Source organism: Acanthochromis polyacanthus, chromosome 10, assembly GCF_021347895.1.
Source record: "Acanthochromis polyacanthus isolate Apoly-LR-REF ecotype Palm Island chromosome 10, KAUST_Apoly_ChrSc, whole genome shotgun sequence".
NCBI classification, from domain to species: Eukaryota; Metazoa; Chordata; class Actinopteri; family Pomacentridae; genus Acanthochromis; species Acanthochromis polyacanthus.
Window position 1 is genome coordinate 27,035,889 of NC_067122.1, and position 22,103 is coordinate 27,057,991.

A 22,103-nucleotide genomic window follows, 5' to 3' on the forward strand; every position below is an offset into this window, starting at 1 on the left:
AAAGAAAGCTAAAACACAATGAAAGATGAAGGGGATCAAGCTCTACTTAGATTTATTTTCAAGGAGAAAAGTTGAGTCTTCAGAGGTGAAAAAATCCAAAAGTCTCAGCAGTTCTTACACAAAGAGCAAGTTAATCTCTACGTGACACCGTCTGGTTGCTTGCTGTTCTGGCTGTTTGTTGCACATTTTCAAAGTTGTTTGTATTTGGAGTCAAATGTCCCCATAGGATTTACACAAGTTCATGGCTTTCTTGACTTTTAGTAGTGTGACATAAATGTCACAAACAGGAAGGAAGCAATCCGCTGTGGGACCGAATTCACTTTTTCAATGGTGATATGTTGTTTCCAAGCACCACAGTCTGGCCAATTACTTGTCTTTATACCATTTGGAGCCGTCGTGAACTCACACTAACACACTGATGTTTAGCAGGTGTATGTGGCACTAGCAAAGAGTTAAGGTGCTTGAATTCCTCATCATTGGGTTGTTCAAGGAGTTATTCTACCAGTGTGGCTAGAAATTAGTTGCATAAGCTTCCATTACAACTTTAGAATGCTACTAACTCTGCTCTGAAATTTACCCCTAATCAGCATCTGTTTCTGTTTGTCTTCTATATCTTCCTTCACATCCAGGCATCCTTCACAAAGGCAGCGGTGAGAACATCTTTGTGACCAAGCAGCCCCCAGTAATCACCAGCATCATGGGAAATGGCCGCAGGCGCAGCATCTCGTGCCCCAGCTGCAACGGCCTTGCGGATGGCAACAAGCTGCTGGCACCGGTTGCCTTGGCAATGGGCATCGACGGGAGCCTGTATGTCGGGGACCTCAACTTCGTGCGCCGGGTTTATCCATCTATGAACACTACTGGCATCCTGGAATTGAGGTAAAAACCCAAAATCAATTATCAAAAAAACGCAAGAAAAACAAAGTGAAAGAATAATCATTAGAAAAGCAGTTTGGGATTTAGAGGGTTTCTTGATGTTGCAGGAAAAACAGTGACAGAATAAGGGCTGGTTAGTGAAGTCAGTCAACAGAAGAGCAAGAGGGATAAAGACTAGATATTTTCAGCACATATAACAGGTTGGATGAAAGAAGTGAGGTGAGACACTGGGGATGGCAAGACTGAGATGGAATTATAAGCTGTACGGTTTCATCTCTCCAGGGTGTTTTTACACATGTTTAAATTTTGCTGTTAACACCACAGTTAGCTTCGTGTTGCTCTCTGTAGGTTGCTCTCCACAGACTGTGTGAATTAACATTTGTTTTGTTGTGCTTTTATCTCCCTTGAAGGAACAAAGACTTCAGACACAGGTAGGGTCCTTATGATGATGAATTAAACATCTAGTGCACCTACAGGAAACACAAATACCATTCTTAGAGGAAATATAAAATAGAGTCCTTCACTGGCATACTAATGGAGTCTTTTTTTTCTGTCACCTTAGTAATAACCCCACCCATAAGTACTTCCTGGCAGTGGATCCGGTATCTGGAGCATTGTTCATCTCAGACACCAACTCCCGACGAATTTACCGTGTTCGCTCATTAACGGGTGGCCGTCTGCTGTCGGACAATGCCGAGGTGGTGGCCGGGACAGGGGAGCAGTGCCTGCCTTTTGACGAACGCTGTGGCGACGGTGGAAAAGCTACCGAAGCTACACTCATGAGCCCCAAAGGTGAGGAGCAACTGCAGTTATCTTAATTTAATTTAAATCTAATTTTCTAGAATTCAAAAAGCGAATTAAAATAATGAGAATTATCGTGAAATTCCCTCTTAGAAAGGCGTTTTGTTCGGCAGATATCGACTCCGATTGTGATCTGCAGTTCAAATTGAATTGATTGTCCCTTAAATTTTCACTGATGGGAAGATCTTTCATAATATGCCCATTTTGTGACTCAAATAAAGCAGGGCAGACACAGAAGGAGGTTATAAACCGGGTTAATGTTCAACTTATAATGGAATTATTTTTGTGGATCATTGGATCTTAGAACACTGTGACACCAAACTGTCAAAGATGTCACACTGTCACATTTCTTGTCAGTGACGCAAGTGTGTGTACGTGTAGGTCTGCAGATGTTAGTATATATACACTATGCGTGAGTGTGTGTGTGGTTGGCGAGAGAAGATGAGGAAAGACAGACGAAGACAATGAGCCTCTGATTCTTTCTTACCTGTCACAGAGAAAGTCAGCCGGCAAATCAGCTCGCCCTCTCTCTGCCTGTTTCCTCTCTTTCTTCTTCATCCCTCTCTCGTTTATCCTGTGCCCTTCGCTGTATCCTCCATCTGTTGTTTTGTGTCTCGGTGCATCTAGAAGTTATTTTGGGGCACAGTTGCCTTGAACAGTCACACCTCTCTGAATGCCTGCTGCCTGTTGGGCCGACAAGGCTGACACCGCCCCATTGCTAAACGATAATACAGAGAGAGGTATAAACAAATGAAAAGCAGAAAAGTGGGGATTACTAAAAATGCAGGAAAAGGAAGAAGAGTGCTGCAAATCACTTGCCATTCTAAACAATATGCTTGCAGTCTACAATTGCCCTCAGAAGAGGAGCATGAGCTCAGCTCCGCATCCCGATGACTCATCCCAAAACTAACACTTCTCAACAGTTCAATGCCCGTTTCATCACTGTGTTCCCTCTCATTTGTTGAAGCATCGAGCAATTCAGCTGCCAGGGCTGCTATCCGTTTTCAGCAGCGGAAAGAGTGAAGTTTAATTGACTTAAAATGTCTATGAGTTGCCTGCAGTGCTCAAGTTATGAGTCGTCACTCACGGTGTTCATCTCGGCGCTGACAGGTATCGCAGTGGATAAAAACGGCCTGATGTACTTCGTGGACGCCACCATGATCCGCAAGGTGGACCAGAATGGGATCATCTCCACTCTGCTGGGGGCCAACGATCTGACCGCCGTAAGGCCGCTGAGCTGTGACACCAGCATGGATGTCAGCCAGGTAGGAGGGAATGAAAAAGAGACAAAAGGTGATGGTGTGATAGATGATGATTTAAGAGCCCTCCTTAGTGCTGAGCTATGATGACTGCGTGGACACGAGCCAGCCAGGAGGTCAGGCACAGACTGATTTAGGGAGGGATTAAAGAGTCAATGGATAAATTAATGGATCAAAAGGAAGTGAGCAGTGCTGCAGTCACTTAAAAAATGAAGAAGAGACTTGTCTGAACCTTGGCATCCTTTCAGAACATCTCCCTCAGCACAGATATTGTCTCAAGTTCTGTTTCTGATTACAGGTGCGTCTTGAGTGGCCCACAGACTTAGCAGTGAACCCCATGGACAACTCTCTCTACGTTCTGGAAAACAATGTCATCTTACGCATCACTGAGAACCACCAGGTCTGTACCACAAGGCTTGATGACCACTGCAAACCCTTTAGGGCGGACACTCACTATGGGGCTTTGACAAGATTTTGTCCCAATTAGGCTTTCTCAAGCCAATTTAACCATAAAAGTTCAAAGTCTTACACGGTTTCCTAAGTTTTGCTGTGAACTCAAAATTACTGATTAATTAGTTACAAGAATTCTCTACTTTTCTGGAGTCTAACTACAATGTGAAAAATGTTATCTGCAGTGTTTCAATAGCAAACCACATAGCTGCATTTTACCACCATTGTGTGGTTGTAACATTTAACACGTGTTGTTTCCTACAGGTGAGCATCATAGCAGGTCGACCTATGCACTGCCAAGTGCCGGGAATCGACTACAGCCTCAGTAAGCTGGCCATTCATGCAGCCCTGGAGAGCGCCACCGCCATCGCCCTGTCCCACACCGGCATCCTCTACATCGCTGAGACCGATGAGAAAAAGATAAACCGAGTTCGACAGGTATGAGATGGACAGATACTGAACATTGGCTGTCTGGTTGTTTTGGAGTGAATTTGTTGGTATAAAGTTATTTTTGGCCACCAAACCTGACAGCACAGCTGGCATGGCTGTGTGGGTGTTTTTAAGATGTTCTTTCAGATCTCCCGACTACATTAAATTTTGTTAACACAAAATGAATATCGCTTTGAGTAATACATTTTCTTTTATTTAGTGGTGACTTGTTTTTATTTTTCCAGTCTCATTATTAATCTGCTCTGTTCTGTGCACTTTTCTAGGTGAGCACAAACGGAGAAATCTCCCTCCTGGCTGGTGCTGCTTCTGACTGCGACTGCAAGAACGACGTCAACTGCAACTGCTTTTACGGTGACGATGGCTACGCGCCCGACGCCGGTTTGAACTCTCCCACATCCCTGGCTGTGTCCCCCGATGGGACGCTGTTCATCGCAGATCTCAACAACATCCGCATCAGAGCCGTCCGGGCAAACCGGCCCGGTCCTGCCCTCTCCAGCGTGGGGTACAGTGGATCTGCACAGTATGAAGTTGCATCGCCAAGAGAGCAGGAGCTGTATATCTTCAACGGGGAGGGTCTTCACATCCAGACAATCAGCCTAGTGACTGGAGAGCCTCTTTTTAACTTCACCTATGGTCCTGATGGTGAGCTGGCCATGCTGGTGGACAACTGCAACAATACTGTCAAGGTGAGGAGGGACGGCCTGGGCCAGGGAGGAGGAGCCGGCCTGCTCAGATTGGTGCTGCTGCCTGAAAATCAAGTGGTGACCCTCGGATTGGACCCCAATGGTGGGCTGCGTAGTGTGTCCGCCTTGGGTCAGGAGGTGGCTCTGATGGGCTACAGCGGCAACACAGGCCTCCTTGCCACCAAAGCTGATGAAACTGGATGGACCACATTTTACCAGTAAGTGTGTGATACAGGGCTCCCTCTTCTATCCTTCTAAAACACAGAGTGCTGGATCTGTTTTCATCATGTTCTCCCACAGTGTACTGCTGCCCCCCAGTGTTAGCTTCTGTAATGGCAGCCAATCCCCATAGCTTGACCTGTAGGTTGTAGCAGTATTTTTGTGAGCGCACGTCTCAGTTGTGCGCACGTGTTGCAACAAATATGCAGAACAAGCAGGAACACGTCCCTTCCTCGCAATTCTTCATTGCAATCTCTCCCCTTCCGTCCCCTCAGGTATGACAGCGAGGGTCGTCTGACCAATGTGACATACCCCACGGGCATGGTGACAAGTCTGCACCGCGAGATTGAGCGCTCCATCAACATCGACATTGAGAGCTCGAGCAGGGACGACGATGTCACGGTCATCACCAACCTGTCCTCTGTGGAAGCGTCGTACACTGTGGTGCAAGGTAGAGACACACTCAGCACGGAGAGGGTGGGGGGGATGCAGTGGAAAATGATCCGGTCATGAATTTTTAAATACTTGTAAAAATTGCAGAGTGTGGAGGCGCAAAGGTGGACGAATGCTGCGCTGGAGTCATCGTCATAAAAATGCATGAAGCAAAATTCAATATAAATGCTGTTTATTGATTATTTTGGGGTCGATTTTTATGTAATCCTTTAAAAAAAAGATCTGCTTTTATGCTACTGTGCTTTAACGAGATTTGCGCAGACTTGAGAGCTACTTCATCTTAGTATTCAAAAACACAGCCACCCTCTGTGATGTGAATGCTGAGTCTAATTGAAAGCGTTGTAATTTTAACTCAGTTATGTGTCTGCTCCAGGAGATTATTTTCTTTCTTCACCCCCCCCCATCCAGCCTTGTCCCACCCCCTCTCATGGAGTAAAATTACCAATATATAGCTGTTAATCCCAGCTGGGATCATCCTGCTTTTGAGTATCATCACAGCAAAATTCATTAACTGATGTAGAGTGAATCCTCCTCATCCCTCAAGCTTTCTCCTCACACACACACTCACACTCTCACACTGACATACAAACACAGCTCTCAAGTTCCCATGATCCCTGAGCTTATTTGGTCTGTTTAGAGAGGAGGAAAAAGACGAAGAATAATTGTCTCCCTTTCCTTGACCAGTGCAGCCGGCGTGACAGAAGTATGAATGCAGCTCAGGCTGTAGCAGTCTGAAGGCCTGAGAATAGGTTGTAGATATATTCAGTGATCCACCTGTGTTGCGGTAGAGGGAGAGTTGTTCACAAAGCTGTAAGTCATTTAAGGTTTCCTCTGCACTGTGTGGGTTTCAGCACAGCTCTCTGCTGACATACTCACTTAACCATCTCCCTCTCTTTCCGCTCTTTCTCGCTCTCTTCATTAACTCCTGCACAGTGAATTCTCCTTGGCCCTCGAGCTCTCATTTCACCCTCTCTCTCTCTCTCTTTCCCTCTACCTCGCTTCGGTTTTATTACGAGGTTGTTCAGACAGAGAGAGCACAGAAGATTTATCTAAAGGCTGTTGCAGCCAAGTCAATGGAAAAAGCTTCACTTGTCTGTTTGAGGCATTGTTAAAATGTGCCTAGAGCTTTATTACAAATTGGCCTTATGGATTACTGTCATTTATGGCAGGACTTCAAAAGGAAAACCCAACTGATCCTCACACCTTTTTGTAAATGAAATTGTAAAAGAAAAAAAAAAAGAGCTTCCAACTCTGCATCTTCCCGATGAGCTAAAAACAGTTTTATCTCTTTAAATCACTTCGTTGTGATCAGGACGTCTGGACATCTGTTTTCAGACATCAGAGGAATAATTGAGCCAGCATTAGGCGTGGGCTTATCTGTTTCCATTCTTGTGAGAGTCATTAAATTGTAGCGATAAAGAGATTGTAGGGAGATGTCTGTTTGGCTTGACGGTTTTCATTCAGAATATTTTTTTAGAGAGAAATCAGGTCTGTAAGCATTTCATGGACATGATCTGCTTCTTGCTGACATGAGCCGTTTCGACGGAATTTCCCTTTTTGATTAGATGTTGGTAGACGTGAAGTGGCTGTGCTATCAGATCATGTGTGATTGACTGGTTCGGGTTTAAGCTCGGATTCTATGTGGTAAATGCTAGAGTAAACATCTGGGTCTGTCAGCACAGCCCTCCATCTGTGAGTTTGTCGTGTCACAGAAGCATCAGGTGACTACAAAAAGTCAAAAGCTTGTGTAATTTTTCCTCAACCTTGGTGAAAAATGCAGCAAGGCTTCTGAAAAATGTGATGGTAAGATTACCGCACCATTTCTGAGGGAACTGAAATTAGTCCACAATCTTTTTATCTTTCACATGTGGCTCCATTTAATTTTTCAAAAGGGATGATCTTGGTTGACCTCAGCTAGAAGGTCATAAAAATGGAAAGCACAGAGCCTTTCTCCCAGATCTGGAGGTTATGGCAGCTATTAGGGGGCAATATACAGGATGAATCTTCTCACCCAATGTCCATATCCTCCATATCAAACCAATCTCTTGACCCAGCCTATTTTTCCCCTTCTTTTTCAGCATTTTGTCCCTAACATGCAGAATTTTGTCAGAGAAACCAATCAAATACCTTGGGTTACTTCCATGTGTGGAGTTTGTTTCTGGCATTTCTTCCGACTTTGGCAGAATTTGAACACAAAGACTAGCCTCCCATCTCATTTTCCAGTTTATTCCTTTTCTCAACTCCTCTCCTCTTATTTTAATCCCTCTCACTAGAGATGTGAGTAGTGAAGGTGGAGAAAATACATAAGGAGAGAGGAGTCGATAGGGCATTTAACAAAATGAGACGCCCTCACCTGTGAGCTGTTGTTTTAAAGCAGTTGTAACACCTGTCCAATTTTTTGCCATCACCTTCCACTGTATTTTATGATTTCTGTCAGATGAGTCAAACAGTGTTCAAACAGTACAAATGTACTTATAATACAATCCACAACATGACAGAATGTGACGAGAATGTATGGATGCCATATGTTTGTTTTTTTCAACACACATGCATTGAAGGATAAAAATGTTTTTGCCCACAAAGGAGTGCTAGACAAAAAAAGAGTGACATATATTATGATTAAGTGATATGCATATATTCCAGACAAATTTGTTAGACCTGCTTTGGAAATTAATTGTACTTTCCAGCTCTGTCTTTTCTGTCACATGTCTGGAAAAGACACTGATAGCTCCTCCACTAAAGGTCCTCGATCTTCAAGATGCATTTTAGGAAGTAAGATGTCCTTTGTGATTGTGCAACATTGATTTCTGGGTTACGGGTAGGAGGGCAGAGGGAGAGACAAGACAAGGAGGCTGAAATTAGTGAAATTAGAGGAGTCTCAGATGTCCTTCCCTCTTACACTCTGTTTACTCGTTTTCCCCTCACAGACCAGGTGAGAAACAGCTATCAGCTGTGCAACAACGGCACCCTGAGAGTGATGTACGCCAATGGAATGGGCATCAGTTTCCACACGGAGCCCCACATCCTGGCAGGCTCTGTCAGTCCAACAATTGGTCGAAGGAACATCACCCTACCCACGGACAACGGCCTCAACTCCATTGAGTGGCGTCTGCGCAAGGAGCAGACCAAGGGCAAGATCACCGTGTTCGGGAGGAAGCTAAGGGTAAGTCAGCGATGGCCAGCTAAATTATTAACATGTATTTTGCAAACGTTACATTCAGGCATCGAAGTTTAGCTGAGAAATATCTGTCTGTACTTTAGGCTCATGGCCGCAATCTTCTCTCAATCGATTTTGATCGGAACACACGCACAGAGAAGATTTACGATGACCACCGCAAGTTCACGCTGCGCATCATGTACGATGCTCAGGGTCGGCCAGCTATGTGGCTGCCCAGCAGCAGCCTGGCTGTAGTCAATGTTTCCTATTCTACCACCGGTCAGCTTGTTGGGCTGCAGAGGGGGAGCATGAGTGAAAGGACAGAATTCGACCCCCAGGGCCGCATCCTGTCTCGTTCTTTTGTGGACGGGAAGGTGTGGAGCTACAGCTACCTTGACAAAGTAAGTATACGTATCTTTAACATAGTCATCTAAGGGTCAAATCTTACAAAGGGAAGAAATTGCAAGAAAGTACAGTGATTTAAATTGTAGAACTGAGTAAAATAATATATAATTTTCATAGTTAGGAAGGTTCAGATATGTCAAGTGAGAGCAATTTACTCCTGGTGCTATTATTTCTATTGTATTAATCTGTATTTCATCTCCTTTCTTTCCAGTCCATGGTGCTGCTCCTGCAGAGCCAAAGACAGTACGTCTTTGAGTTTGACACCTCAGGTCGTGTCACAGCTGTCACAATGCCCAGTGTCGCTCGCCACACCATGTTCACACACGTGTCAGTCGGCTATATCCGCAACACGTACAACCCTCCAGAGAGCAACGCCTCCATCATCCACGACTTCAGTGAGGATGGTAGACCTCAAGCCACACATTACCTGGGCACTGGCCGCCGCGTCCTCTACAAATACGGCAAGCTGGCAAAGCTGTCAGAGATCGTTTACGACAGCACTGCAGTCACTTTTGGGTACGATGAGACAGCTGGTGTGCTGAAGATGGTCAACCTGCAGAGTGGTGGCTTCTCTTGCACCATCCGCTATCGCAAAATGGGCCCACTTATCGACAAACAGATCTATCGCTTCAGTGAGGAAGGAATGGTCAACGCAAGGTTTGACTACACCTACCATGACAACAGCTTCCGTATCGCCAGCATGAAGCCCGTCATCAGTGAGACACCACTTCCTGTTGACCTGTACCGATACGATGAGATTTCTGGAAAGGTGAAGAGTTTTTGTTTCTTCTTCTCGCAACATAACGCAAAACAACTGTGAATGTGTCACTTTTTGTCTGGTAGAGGACTCACCCTTTTCCTAATCTTTCCCCTTCTTCCTTCAGGTGGAGCACTTTGGAAAATTTGGGGTCATTTACTACGACATCAATCAGATAATCACCACGGCCGTTATGACACTGAGTAAGCATTTCGACACTCATGGTCGCATCAAGGAGGTCCAGTACGAGATCTTCCGTTCGCTTATGTACTGGATGACGGTGCAGTATGACAGCATGGGACGGGTGGTGAAGAGGGAGCTCAAGATCGGGCCTTACGCCAACACCACTCAGTACCGCTATGATTACGATGGAGACGGACAGCTCAGCGGCGTCAAGGTGAATATTCTGTGTAGAGAGATTGGAATTTTAGATGTTTTACAGGATGAGGCGTCCAATGCACTTAATTCGAGCTGCAATCTGTGGCTGCCTTTTTAGTTGTCAGTGCACAGTAAGTGGTTATATTGACACATGTACATATCCCATTGTTCTACCCAGGTGAATGACTGGTCTACCTGGCGCTACAGCTACGACCTAAACGGCAACCTCCACCTGCTGAATCCCGGAAACAGTGCCCGGATCCTGCCTCTCCGCTACGACCTCCGAGACCGCATTACACGCCTGGGAGATGTCCAGTATCGCCTGGACGAAGACGGCTTCCTCAGCCAGCGCGGTGCAGACATTTTTGACTATAACTCCAAAGGTCAACTCCTGCGGGCCTACAACAGAGGGCCCGGAGGCTGGAGCGTTGTATATCACTATGACGGGCTTGGCCGCAGGGTGTCCACGAGGAACAGCCTGGGGCAACACCTTCAGTTCTTCTATGCTGACCTGAACCATCCGACCAGGGTTACACACATCTTCAATCACTCCAGCTCTGACATCTCATCACTTTACTATGACCTGCAGGTAGGTTTAAGAGGACAGAGACGTGCCATTTTTAGATGTCCGTATGTCAGTAAATCTTGAATAATCTTGTTTGGGAAAATAAGCAAATTTACTGATAAATGGACCAAAAACTTTATCGTAAAAAATTCAAGATAAACTAAAGATGAATTTCTAACTCTCTCATGATAAGGGTCATCTGTTTGCCATGGAGGTGAGCAGCGGGGAGGAATACTACATAGCTTCTGACAACACTGGTACACCGCTGGCAGTGTTCAGCAGCAATGGACAGATGATCAAACAGGTAAAACTCAAAGCAAATTAATATTTATTGTTTGACTTTTAGTACTGCTGCAAAAACTGTTATTCCTCCTGAAGACAAAAAGAAAAGTGCATAAATAAAGACTTCTGGCTTCTGCTGAGCTAAAGTACCCTTCAGCGAGACTCCAAGTCTGACACTGCCGTAACACAAAGAGCAAAGAATCACCAAAAGCGAACTAACTCTGTGTCATCCAGGTGCAGTACACAGCCTACGGCGAAGTGTACCTCGACTCCAACCCAGACTTCCCACTGGTGGTGGGTTTCCACGGCGGGCTGTACGACCCCTTGACCAAGCTGGTTCACTTCACCCAACGAGACTATGACGTCCTAGCAGGACGGTGGACCTCACCTGACTACAGCATCTGGCCCAAGATAGGAAAAGACCCGTCTCCATTTAATCTGTACATGTTCAAGAACAACAACCCACTCAGTGACATGCTGGATGTCAAAAACTATGTCACAGGTAAAGGACTAATCTGTATTATTTTAGTTTTCTATGAATACAAAGACATTTTATTTGATCTAAAATGGTTGGATATGTATTTAGAACTATCAGATTATTTTCTATTAAAAGGTAGACAGAAAAAAAGGTAATTTTCATTCACTCAAGAACAAGCTCAACTTCCCTTATATCCTGCCACTGTCAATGATCTTTATTACTGAGTAGAAACTGATAGTTGTGGACTAGATATTTCCACAGTGGTTGATAGCTTTGCATCACACCAGATGAGTCATAGAGGCAAACAAACTTTTTTTTAATAGTCAAATCTATGATTCACTTGCTACTACTGTGTTTTAACTTCGTCATTTAGTGATATAATATCCCCCCCTTGTCTGCTGTTGTAGATGTGAAGAGCTGGCTGGTAATGTTTGGCTTCCAGCTCAGCAACATAATCCCAGGGTTCCCTCGACACTCGCTCTATTTTGTGGAGCCACCGTATGAGCTGCAGGCCACCCAGCACTGTGAGAATGGACAGGTACGGGCTGCTGTGCAAAAGATATACCTGTTCTCATAATGAAATCCAATGCACACTAGGGCTGAATATTTAATCAGTTTAAAATTGAAATTTCACCTTGAAACAATTGCAAAGGCAGCAATTTGGAATATGTGGCATGCTTCACGTGTCAGTGGGGTTTTTTTACACTCATATTGTCCTTGTGTGACAGTCACGCTTATGATGGTATCTCATGTGGTAATTCTCCATCATGTCTTAAATCAATTACATAATGAAGACTGAATTAAAAAACTACCATTATTTGTCAAAAAAAGAATTTAACACAAATGCAGATACCATTCGTCCTCCACCTTTCTCCTGCCATATTCACTAGCCACAGTAATTTGTGTGTTAATGTATTATCATCTCTTTCTGCAAAATGACAAAGCTTTCTTCCACTTTCCTATGCAGCTCATCACTGGCGTGCAGCAGGCAGCAGAGCGCCACAACCAGGCCTTCATGGCCCTGGAAGGTCGCCTGCTCAACAAGGAGCGTCGTCGGCGCAAAGACAAACCAGGCCACTGGTTTGGCACCAGCACCCCCATAATAGGCCGAGGAGTGATGCTGGCACTGAAAGAAGGCCGAGTCGTGGCGGGCGTGTCGGCGTTGGCCAGTGACGACAGCCGCAAAGTGGCTCTGGTGCTCAACGGTGCCCAGTACCTCGAAGGCACTCATTACACGCAGGATGGGAAGGACTGCCACTACTTTGTGAAAGTAGGCTCCGCTGACAGCGACCTGTTGGCTCTGGGGCTGACAAATGGGCGAAAGTCACTGGAGAGCGGCATCAATGTGACGGTGAGCGGCCGGTCGAGGAGAGGAGTGACTGTGGAGTTTGCGGTTCCATCATTAGTACTGAGCATTCGGTACGGGCTTGCTGTGGATGTGGTGGACGAAGAGAAGGTAAGACTGTTGGAGCTGGCCAGGCAGAGGGCCCTGGCAGGAGGCTGGGCCAAGGAGCAGCAGCGGGCTCGAGATGGGAAGGGAGGCAGTCGCCTCTGGACGGAAGGGGAGAGACAGCAGCTCCTAACAACAGGGAGAGTACAGGGCTACGATGGCTACTACGTACTGCCTGTGGAGCAGTATCCAGAACTGGCTGACAGCAGCAACAACATCCAGTTTCTCAGACAGAATGAGATGGGCAGGAGGTAACAGCCCACCTGATCTCACTTGAAGGGCAGACTCTTCCCTCTCTCCCACTATCACTTCTTGAAAATTCTGTTCCTGTTCCTTTTTTTCCCTACCCCGCCTCCTCAACCTTACTTTTCTCAAAAACCCATGGAGAATTAACCAACAAACGGGGTTATTCACGGAACGCTGCAGGGACTTTTGAAAAGAATGACTTGTCCGAAAACATAGTTAATTTTACTGCCACAGGCAAAAAATTTCAAGTTTAGTCAGACGTTTTTTTTTTCCATTTTTGTTTTCATTGTTGTTGAAAAAACTTTGAACAACTGAAAAAGCACTGAAGAACTTTGAGAACTGTTGCTTAATGAATAAGAAGATTCCCCTTTTTAAAAAAGATAGTGATATTTTCGCCCATATTTTTTGGGTCACACTGAGAGCGACCACGACAGCGACTGATCACGTCGAAGGAGTTAGTTGAACTGTGGCGGCTTCTGCAATCTGCGGCTTGTCTGTCTCTAATGGATACTGAAGGCAAAGGGACCAAAGCGGAGACAAAGCCACTCCAGAGTGCAGCCATTACAACTCCGCATTAAAGGAGGACATTATAAACCACGACAGACAACGTAATGTTAAAGGTCGTCCAATACTATGAGTCGTCTCCCTGTCTCAGGCCTCCCATCGTCCACCACGGACCAGTCCTCTGCTGCTGAAGGCAGCGCACATCCAACCAAGCAACACACAGGCTAACGGCATCCTTGAAAATCCAAGTTGTTGTGGACTAGAAAATGAACTTTTTAAAAAAAAACAAACTCAAAAAAGTGATGGCTATATTTGTGGACAGTGATATCACACAGCATTGTTTATTTTGAAATGGGGAGAAGAATCATATTACTACATATGTGTCAGACTACACTAAATTTCAGGATGTTGCGTATACTGTAGATGCCGTAGTTTTGTACGTTTCAGTCGCGGTAGAATTGTGAGACTTTCACCAAGGCACTTCTGTACAGAACGATCAAACACAACACTCACTGAGTCCGGAAAACATGCTAAGTTAGTATTTATTTTATTTTATTCTTTTTATTTATTTATTCTTAGTACTATATGACAATCATGAATGAGTCACCAGTTCTATTCGAAATGAACATTAATGGATGAGTTTATTTTCTTTTGTAAAATATGTAATAAATGTTCATTTTGTTTTTGTATTACTTTCAGTTTGCTGCCAGGGCAAATAATAGTCACTCTCAAAAAGAATAATTTATGTAATAAAGTGTTTTAAAAAAAAACAGTTTATACTTTAAATAAAGTCTTTAAAACTGTGAAATCTGTTTTTTCGAAATATATTTCGATGTACAGTGTATAGACCTACCTTTATGCAGCACAGTAGAATATTGTTCAGAATATCAAGTTTTATATTTCTAAGAGGAAGTGGCTTGTAATGTGCAAAATCTTTAGCTGGTCTTACTACTCTAGAGTTTTGTGGCACTCTAATACTCCATATCTACAAAATCAATCCCCAGTTTGTTGTTTTTGACTGTTTTTTTGTTTGGAAGCAGAGATGTTTCTGTCCTAGATCCCAACAGCAGTAGCAGTAATGGATCCCTCTCACTGTGAAGAGACTCGTGCTGGATGTCATAATGTACCAAATCAGTATTATCGAACGATGATTCTTATACATTCACTGAAACGAGACTCTTCTGAGAACCTTATCAATAAAACATAATTGTTTACTTCAACTGAGCGACGTGTAGTTCACTTCCATCTCATTTTTTTGTGTTTGCAGACTGCTGATGTTATTTTTTTACAGAGCGCCATTATCATTTAACAACATACATCCAAATTAGTCATACCACGACGACGCGCATTTCAAAGCAACCTTTGCTGGAAAGCTCTGTTAATTAAAACAGGCGGGATTTTTTTTTTCACCCTTCTTTGTTAATTATGCATAACTCTCACTGATAAGGAACATTTTTGCTCCATTTTGTTTGAAAGACAAAGCAAAACATATCAGTAAACAACCATACACAGCTCCAATTTTCACACAGTTACTGATACTGACGATAATGTGCCACAAGAACTGACATCCTGCTAACTATAAAGTGCTTGCAGATACGTGGTATATTCTGATGTTATTTTACTGACTACAAAACACTTTTTTAGCAGTATTATTCTAACTATTATCAATATTTTGTTCTAATAATTGATCAAATGATTACTATGACAAAGGAGTTGCTTTGAGTGATGAGCCCAGGTAGGAATTCACATCAATCAGCCACAACATTAAAACTACCTACCTAGTTTTCTGTAGGATGCAGGAACTCTTGAAGATGCCCTGCGGTATCTGGGACTATGATGTTTGCAGGGTGGGTATGCTGGCCTCTCTGTGAGTTTTCTGATTTCATGGGCAGGCAGCCAGCTAGCACTAGCTAGATTCCTCAAACCCAAGGCACAACTTTTCTTGTTAATGAATATTGACGTTATCACCATAAAACTGAAAACAAAGCACAAACTGCAAACAAAAAAGGTAAGTCAGAGGTCCGTGTACGCAGGACCGGACTGGGAGTCAAATTCGGCTGGGACTTTTTGGACCAGACCAGCCCACCTGTGCAATCGATTACAATTCAGACCATTAAAAAAAAAATCCTTTTTCAAACATTTTACCTGTGAAACACACATTAAGACCATCGGGGGAAAAAATAATATGCAGATGGAAAAATATAAATCACATTTGAATATTTTGGCAGCTTAGTTTGAACAGCTACATTTTGGCAGCGGATGCGTACATGGAAATGACTCGAAAACACATGAGAGGACAAGAAAAGTCAAAGTCTTAAGTGTCGTTCAGGTCCTGTCGTCAGGGCAATAGTAACGAGCCAGGGTGCGCTTGAGTGTGACTTCTTTCAAGTTCATGCAATTCTATACCATGGCCGAATGAATTTGTTTTCGTTGTTGCGCCCAATACCAGCTGCGTCTGTATTGCAGGAGACAGCTACATTTGTCTAACTAGCCAATTAGCTTCTAAGGCTACCCTGGATAGACCTTGGGCTTGGGCTAAGAGTTTACACTACCGATGCTAACAGCTTGATATTTCTCTACTAAAGGCAACATATTCAGACATCCTCGAAGATATAGTGAAATGCAGGATTCTTTCATGCTCACCACTCCAGCCTCGCTTTCTTCACATCGATCGGCATCCTCATCCTCGCTTGTTGGCTCAGCCTCTTCATCAACAGGTGGCCCCTCTGCCTGTGATGGACCGGCAGCGGCTACAGCAAACATTGCTGTTATTGTTTTACTCTGTCCGGCCGACACTTCAAGAGCTTTTCTTCTCTTTTCTCTGAGCTTTTCAGCCCCTCCTTTACGTTTTTTGACATTCTTATCCATCTCCAACTGCCTGGCTCCGTAGCCAGGCAGTTGGACTGCTTCGGTTTGCACGCTAGCATGAAGCTAAAAGGAGGGCTCGTTTTTGTTCAGTGGGACGGTGCGCTTTTTATACATTCAGAGAAACAGTCGCGGTTTGGTCAGTAGAAACTTTGACAAAAACGAGCGCTCCTTTTAGCTTCATGCTAGCGTGCAAACCGAAGCAGTCCAACTGCGATAAATACAGAAAGGGCTAATGTGACTTGAGATAAGCAGAGTTCAGAACAATAGACGAAGCACTGTGGTATTCACTAAAATAATTATTTACCGTTTGGTGTGTAATGTCCCAAGGTGATGATCAGCCGGTGTGCCAGGCAAAGCAAACCTCCAAACTAAGTTTGGACAGGAAGTAGTACCGTAGGAATCCGTCCTCTGACTCCCCTGCTGCACGCTCAACAGACTGACTGAGTGACACTGCTCGGGCCCAAGATGGAGTTCGACTTTGAACGCGGAGTTCGTTTTTAAATGCGGCGTTCGACTTTGAAAACAACTTGTCAACAGCAAAAATGACAAAAGTGTTCCTTAAAAAATAAAGGCGGAGGGCAAAAATGACAAAAGTGTTCCTTAAAAAATAAACGCGGAGGGATAAAACACAAACGCGGAGGAGAGAAAGTACAACGCGAAGGAAAAAACACAAACGCGAAGGAATAAAATACAAACGCGGAGGAGAAAAAGTACAACAGGAAGGGATATAACACAAACAGGAAGGATGTCCCCTAGGGGGCTCCGTACCACTGTTGCCAACTCCTCAGCAAGGAAATTCGCTGTTGGCTGTCCTAAATGTCGCTAGAAGTCGCTAAATGACGTCATCGCCTAATTTGCATATTTCCCAGTTTGCATGTAATTGTAATCAACGTTGTAGGAGAGAGGAATAACGTTGTCGAAGAGACCAACAAGTGAGTATAAAACACCCAAAATATGTTTTTGTACTAGAGGCTAAATGCTGTGGTTTATTTTAGCATGACAGTGAAGAAACATTTTCGTTTATATGGCTCCGTAAGTCTGGATCAGGCGTAAACTAACCGTGACGTCACCCGTTGGTTTCAACGGCGAGAAAATGAAGCCTGGATTTTGCTACTTCCTGGTCGCCGTTTTGGATTTTTTGGAGCCAGTGACGTAAAAAGCGTCATCAAACAGACTGGACCGGAGAGTAACTAGGGGCAGGATTGGCTGAGAACTCTCTTATCCCGCCCACGTTTTACCGCAGAGGCTTCTGTTGCTGTCTATCAAGTATAGCCACGCCCCCTGGCTCCGCCAACTTTAACGATTTATTTAAAATTCAGTATTGATTTATTTTAAGATCGGCCACCTGATCTCTCATTTTGACCATGAAAACTAACGGGGAAAAAATCCTGAGCTGTAGAAAATCAGTCTATCAAATTTGATTTTTTCCAAAAATGAATTGGGGTCTATGGAGCAAAAGCTTTTTGGAGCCAACCCTAGCGGACGGTGTGATATTGCAAGTTCTTGACACTTCCGGGTTGGCTTCAATTCTGGAGCCAGATGCTACGTCCATTATATATACAGTCTATGGTCTGGATGGGATCTGTAGTGACTTTGCGCATGCGCAATTCATCTGTCGTCTGGCCGCGGAGTGATGTGGGTCTCCCCTTCCCCTCAGTGGGTCTGCTGCGTTGTTACTGGACTTACAGCCTGAGCTTTGGGAGGGGGAGAAGCTCACAGCAGCACCTGCTGCTTGTTGAGGACAGTAACTGCAGAATGAGCTGAGTGTTCCTATCAGAGTCTCCAAAACGGCAGAAAAAGTCGCTAGATTTGTCGCTAGTCGCAGGAATCAAACCCAGGCCGCTGCGTCGGAGACCAGCACCTGTACATGGGTCGCCTGCTTAACCCGATGAGCTATATGGGCAACGGGCGACAGGCACCGAATAAACAAAATTATTTAATAAATACCAGCGCACAGGCCCAGATGTGGACCGGCCCTTCGGTCAAACGACCGAATGACATAACGTTCAATCCGCCCCTGACCCCAGGTTTCCCAGCATAGCATTGTATCTTAGCAAGATGATTAATCTTATTGACTCCACCTGTCTGGTTTTAACGTGACTGATCGGTGTATACACAGGAGAAGCACAGGTGAAACTGCTTGCTTTAAAAAACTGTAAAAGTCATTTAGCTGAGCTACTTCTAGGCTGAATCCCAAACCGCCCCCTACACACTATCCCTACACACTACCCCTCCGTTTGCGTGTTCCCGCGGAGGGTCCTCCATATTAAGGGCCGTCCCAAACCGTGTAGTGCAGAGGGGGAGTGGACTATTCAGCCCTTAAATAGCGAGTCTGCATCGATGCTCACTCCGGACAACTTTTTCAGGAAGTGCAACGTCGAAATGGAGGAGGAAACAACATATCGATGTAAGTTCCACATGCGTCCATTATTTCTCCCACACCTTTTTCACACTGACAGAACATCACAAAAAGAGTGGTGTAAAAAGATAAATCAAAAGAAACAAATCTTCTTCTCTGCTGACGTTTGATTTAATTGTGCACCCCCTGACACCTTACAATTTGAACACAACTGACAGAATTCATTTATTCATTCATTCATTTGTTGGATTTGAAATGCCAGATAATAGGATTGGAAAACATGTGAGTGAAAAAGAAGTGGGACGCTTTCGTCTTCTGGAAGCAGCAGCGATCCTTGTTAGTTGCAACCTGTGCCACAGCGCTACAGCCATGCACAGTAGGCGTCTTTATGTTACCATGGCGATGACGTCTTCCGTTTTCCGGTGAGGCGACAGGGCATCCCATTCCTGACGATCGTATTTATACCCTCCCCCTTCAGTAATAGGTGCCCTCCACAGCTGCGAGTGTGACTTATTTTGGAGTGACACTCGGTAGTGGAGGGGGAGTGTGTAGGGGGCGGTTTGGGATTCAGCCCTAGTGTTCAGTATGGGCCTTTTCCACACCAGATATTTGGACGTTTAATACAACCGAAACAAAAACTTATGTCATAGTTTCACGAATCCCCGTGAGACCGGGTTGGTTAATGATGGCTGCATTCCACTTAGGGAGGTCCTGCTGGTGTGCATGCTGGTTCACTGCCATAGTTTAATGGGACACAAAAAGGGAACTCATCCACCAGTAATTTTATTATTTCCACCTGTGCTCTTCCTGCTGTGACAAGTCAAAATATCCATCCTGAAAAAGGTCTATTGTGCACACTGGCTCACTGGGGCACATCATGTAAACGATTGTTAATGAAATTTGATCCGGTTTTCTCCCTGATTAAGTCAGTGAAAAGAGGTTTATTGTCATCCGATACTGTAGTTCTCAAGAACTCCTTTCACTGTGTAAACTGATTGTTTTGATTGTGCAGCTTCCAGCTTTTCAGTTTTGACCCTCTGGCTACAAGAGGCAGTTTTTTATGATTCACAGATAAGGTAACAGGTAAAACATCTATGAAGTGTTGACTGTAGTGGAACATTTAACAGCTCAAGGGCCAAACAGAGGTGGAAGTGCATTTACTCAAGTATACTTAAGTAAATACTTGAGATACTTCACTGGAGTAGTTTAATTTTATAGTACTTTGTAGTTCCACTGCACTACACTGAGAGGGAAATACTGTACTTTCTACTCCACTACATTTCTTTTACAGGCATTTGTGGTTAAATGATTTTTTAAGCAATGGGTGCTATAACAAGCTTTATAAATAGAACACACTGGTAATGATTGAACCAGTGGTTTACAACCTTTTCGGCTTAATGTTTTACAAAGAACAGTGTGTGCTCAGGAAGAAATTTAGATGTCAGTGGATAGCTAACAGCTGTACCAAATATAAAATCTCTACCTTTCAAATTCTCACGTGGTTTCATGTGAATAAATGTTTAAATGATCCAGTATCACACTACCGGTCAAAAGTTTTAGAATGCTCAAGTTTTTTCAGTTCTTTATTGAAATTCAAGTAGTTCAAGTCCAATGAATAGCTTGAAATGGTACGAAGGTAAGTGGTGAACTACCAGTGGTTGAAAAATGTGAGGTTTCCCAAAACTGAAAAATAATGTACATTTCAGAATTATAAAAAAGGCATTTTTCAGGGGCCAAGAAATGGGTTAACAACTTAAAGCTGTTCTGCAGCAATGGAGTCTTGAGAGTTGGTGCTACTAAATCCTACCGGTGTCCCAACTTTTCTTGATTACTTACAGCCCCCTCTGTCTGCATAAAAGTACTCTTGGAACACACCCTGGCACCATACCCTCCAGAGCATTATGTGAACAGTACTGTACTGCAGAAAGTAGTGTGTTGCTATAAAAATGATGAGGAAAAGGCAATTAACAATATAAGAGAGACAGACCATTTTAACACTTAAAAATATAGGTCTTTCCTACAGAGAAATTGCAAAGAAAGTCAAGGTGTCAGTGAGTATAGTTTTCTTCTCCATCAAAAGTCACTCAGAAACTCTGACAGGAAGAGGTCTGGAAAATTCAAAGCCACAACAGAATCAGAAGACAAGTTTCTGAGAGTCAACAGCTTCAAGCACAGCTGAATAGTGGTCGTAGTAAGAAGTCTCAGTTTCAGCTGTGAAGAGAAAACTTTGAGTTGCAGGTTTGACAGGTCAAGTTGCAACAAAAACCCATTGCTAAGATGTCAGAATAAGAAAAGGAGGCTTGTCTGGACCATGAAACACCACCAATGGACTACTGAAGACTGGAAGAAGGTATTATGGACTGATGGATCAAAATTTGAAATCTTTGGTTCATCGTGCAGGATTTTTGTATGTGGTCGAGCAGGAGAAAGGATGGTTCCTCAGTGTGTGACATCAACTGTCAAACATGGAGGAGGAAGTGTGATGGTCTGGGGCTGTTTTGCTGGATCCAGGGTAGGTGACTTTTACAGAGTGAGAGAAACCCTGAACCTAAACAGCTACCACAGCATTCTGCAGTGCCATGCAGAACCATCTGGTGTGTTCCTAGTTGGTCAGGGGTTCATACTACAGCAAGATAATGACCCAAAACATGAGTCCAAGCTATTCCAGAACTACTTTAGGAAAAAAGAACAAGACGGTAAGCTTGAAAACATGGAGTGGCAGCGCAGTTTCCAGACTTAAACCCCATGGAGCTGGTTTGGGATGAACTGGACAGAAGAGTGAAAGCAAAGCAACCTACAAGTGCCACACATTTATGGGAACATCTGGAACAGAGTTAGGGAGAACTTTCTGAAGAATATTAATTTCCATTGTGGAAAGAATGCCATCACTCTGTTCAGCTGTTATATCTGCCAAAGGGCACTACTTCGATGAGTCAAAAGTTCAGAATAAATTTTGGTTTCTAAATTGATTTTTTTTTAAACTTAATTTGTTTATTTGTTCTATGCTTTTATTTCAGAGTACAATGAGATATTAACATGCAAAATTTCCAATAAAAATGGAAAGATTGGGGTGTTCTAAAACTTTTAACCGGTTGTACATGTGTGGAAAATAACTCATCTAACAACCTTCCTCACTTATCTGCTGTCCTTGTATACAAAGTGATTCAAACTAGCTGCTAAAGGGCCCAAACAAACAAGTACTTTTACTTTAATACTTAACATTTTGCTGCTCATATTTATGTACTTTTGTTGAAGCAGGACTTTTTATTTTGTGTTTTACTTGTCATGGAATATTGTAAAATTACTGTGGTGACACTTTCCAGTGGTAAAGGATCTGAATATTTTTTCCACTGCTGGAGTTGGATACATTTTCTTCAGGAGTTAATACTAAAGAAAACCAGTTTAAAGTGAGTATTACATTCTCCAAATCATTACAAACAAGTGTCCAGGCTGTTCCTCCAAT

The 22,103-nt window shown here is 43.8% G+C and overlaps 1 protein-coding gene and 1 long non-coding RNA gene across 15 annotated transcripts in view; one reads left to right on the top strand and one right to left on the bottom strand.

Annotated features, from left to right (window-relative positions):
• Positions 1 to 14,633, top strand: part of tenm2a (teneurin transmembrane protein 2a) — a 216,804-nt gene extending 202,171 nt beyond the window's left edge. For all 13 annotated transcript variants that reach the window (XM_051954368.1, XM_051954370.1, XM_051954369.1 and 10 more), the window contains 17 exons: positions 630 to 879; positions 1,287 to 1,307; positions 1,439 to 1,668; positions 2,788 to 2,942; positions 3,235 to 3,336; positions 3,651 to 3,824; positions 4,100 to 4,737; positions 5,014 to 5,189; positions 8,119 to 8,354; positions 8,453 to 8,749; positions 8,965 to 9,522; positions 9,638 to 9,907; positions 10,067 to 10,477; positions 10,647 to 10,757; positions 10,970 to 11,237; positions 11,621 to 11,751; positions 12,181 to 14,633. In XM_051954368.1, the coding sequence (XP_051810328.1) occupies positions 630 to 879; positions 1,287 to 1,307; positions 1,439 to 1,668; positions 2,788 to 2,942; positions 3,235 to 3,336; positions 3,651 to 3,824; positions 4,100 to 4,737; positions 5,014 to 5,189; positions 8,119 to 8,354; positions 8,453 to 8,749; positions 8,965 to 9,522; positions 9,638 to 9,907; positions 10,067 to 10,477; positions 10,647 to 10,757; positions 10,970 to 11,237; positions 11,621 to 11,751; positions 12,181 to 12,918 (4,766 nt within the window). In that variant the 3' untranslated portion in view covers positions 12,919 to 14,633. The remainder of the gene's footprint in view (positions 1 to 629; positions 880 to 1,286; positions 1,308 to 1,438; positions 1,669 to 2,787; positions 2,943 to 3,234; positions 3,337 to 3,650; positions 3,825 to 4,099; positions 4,738 to 5,013; positions 5,190 to 8,118; positions 8,355 to 8,452; positions 8,750 to 8,964; positions 9,523 to 9,637; positions 9,908 to 10,066; positions 10,478 to 10,646; positions 10,758 to 10,969; positions 11,238 to 11,620; positions 11,752 to 12,180) is intronic.
• Positions 745 to 17,815, bottom strand: LOC127535745 (uncharacterized). 2 transcript variants are annotated; one of them, XR_007944592.1, is made up of 4 exons: positions 16,586 to 17,815; positions 16,057 to 16,163; positions 2,165 to 2,395; positions 745 to 868 (listed from the first exon to the last, which is right to left on the bottom strand). It is a non-coding gene; the product is annotated as an uncharacterized LOC127535745 (long non-coding RNA). The 2 variants fall into 2 exon arrangements; XR_007944593.1 differs by lacking the exons at positions 16,057 to 16,163; positions 16,586 to 17,815 and adding an exon at positions 2,765 to 2,881.
• Positions 17,816 to 22,103: the final 4,288 nt, after the last annotated feature.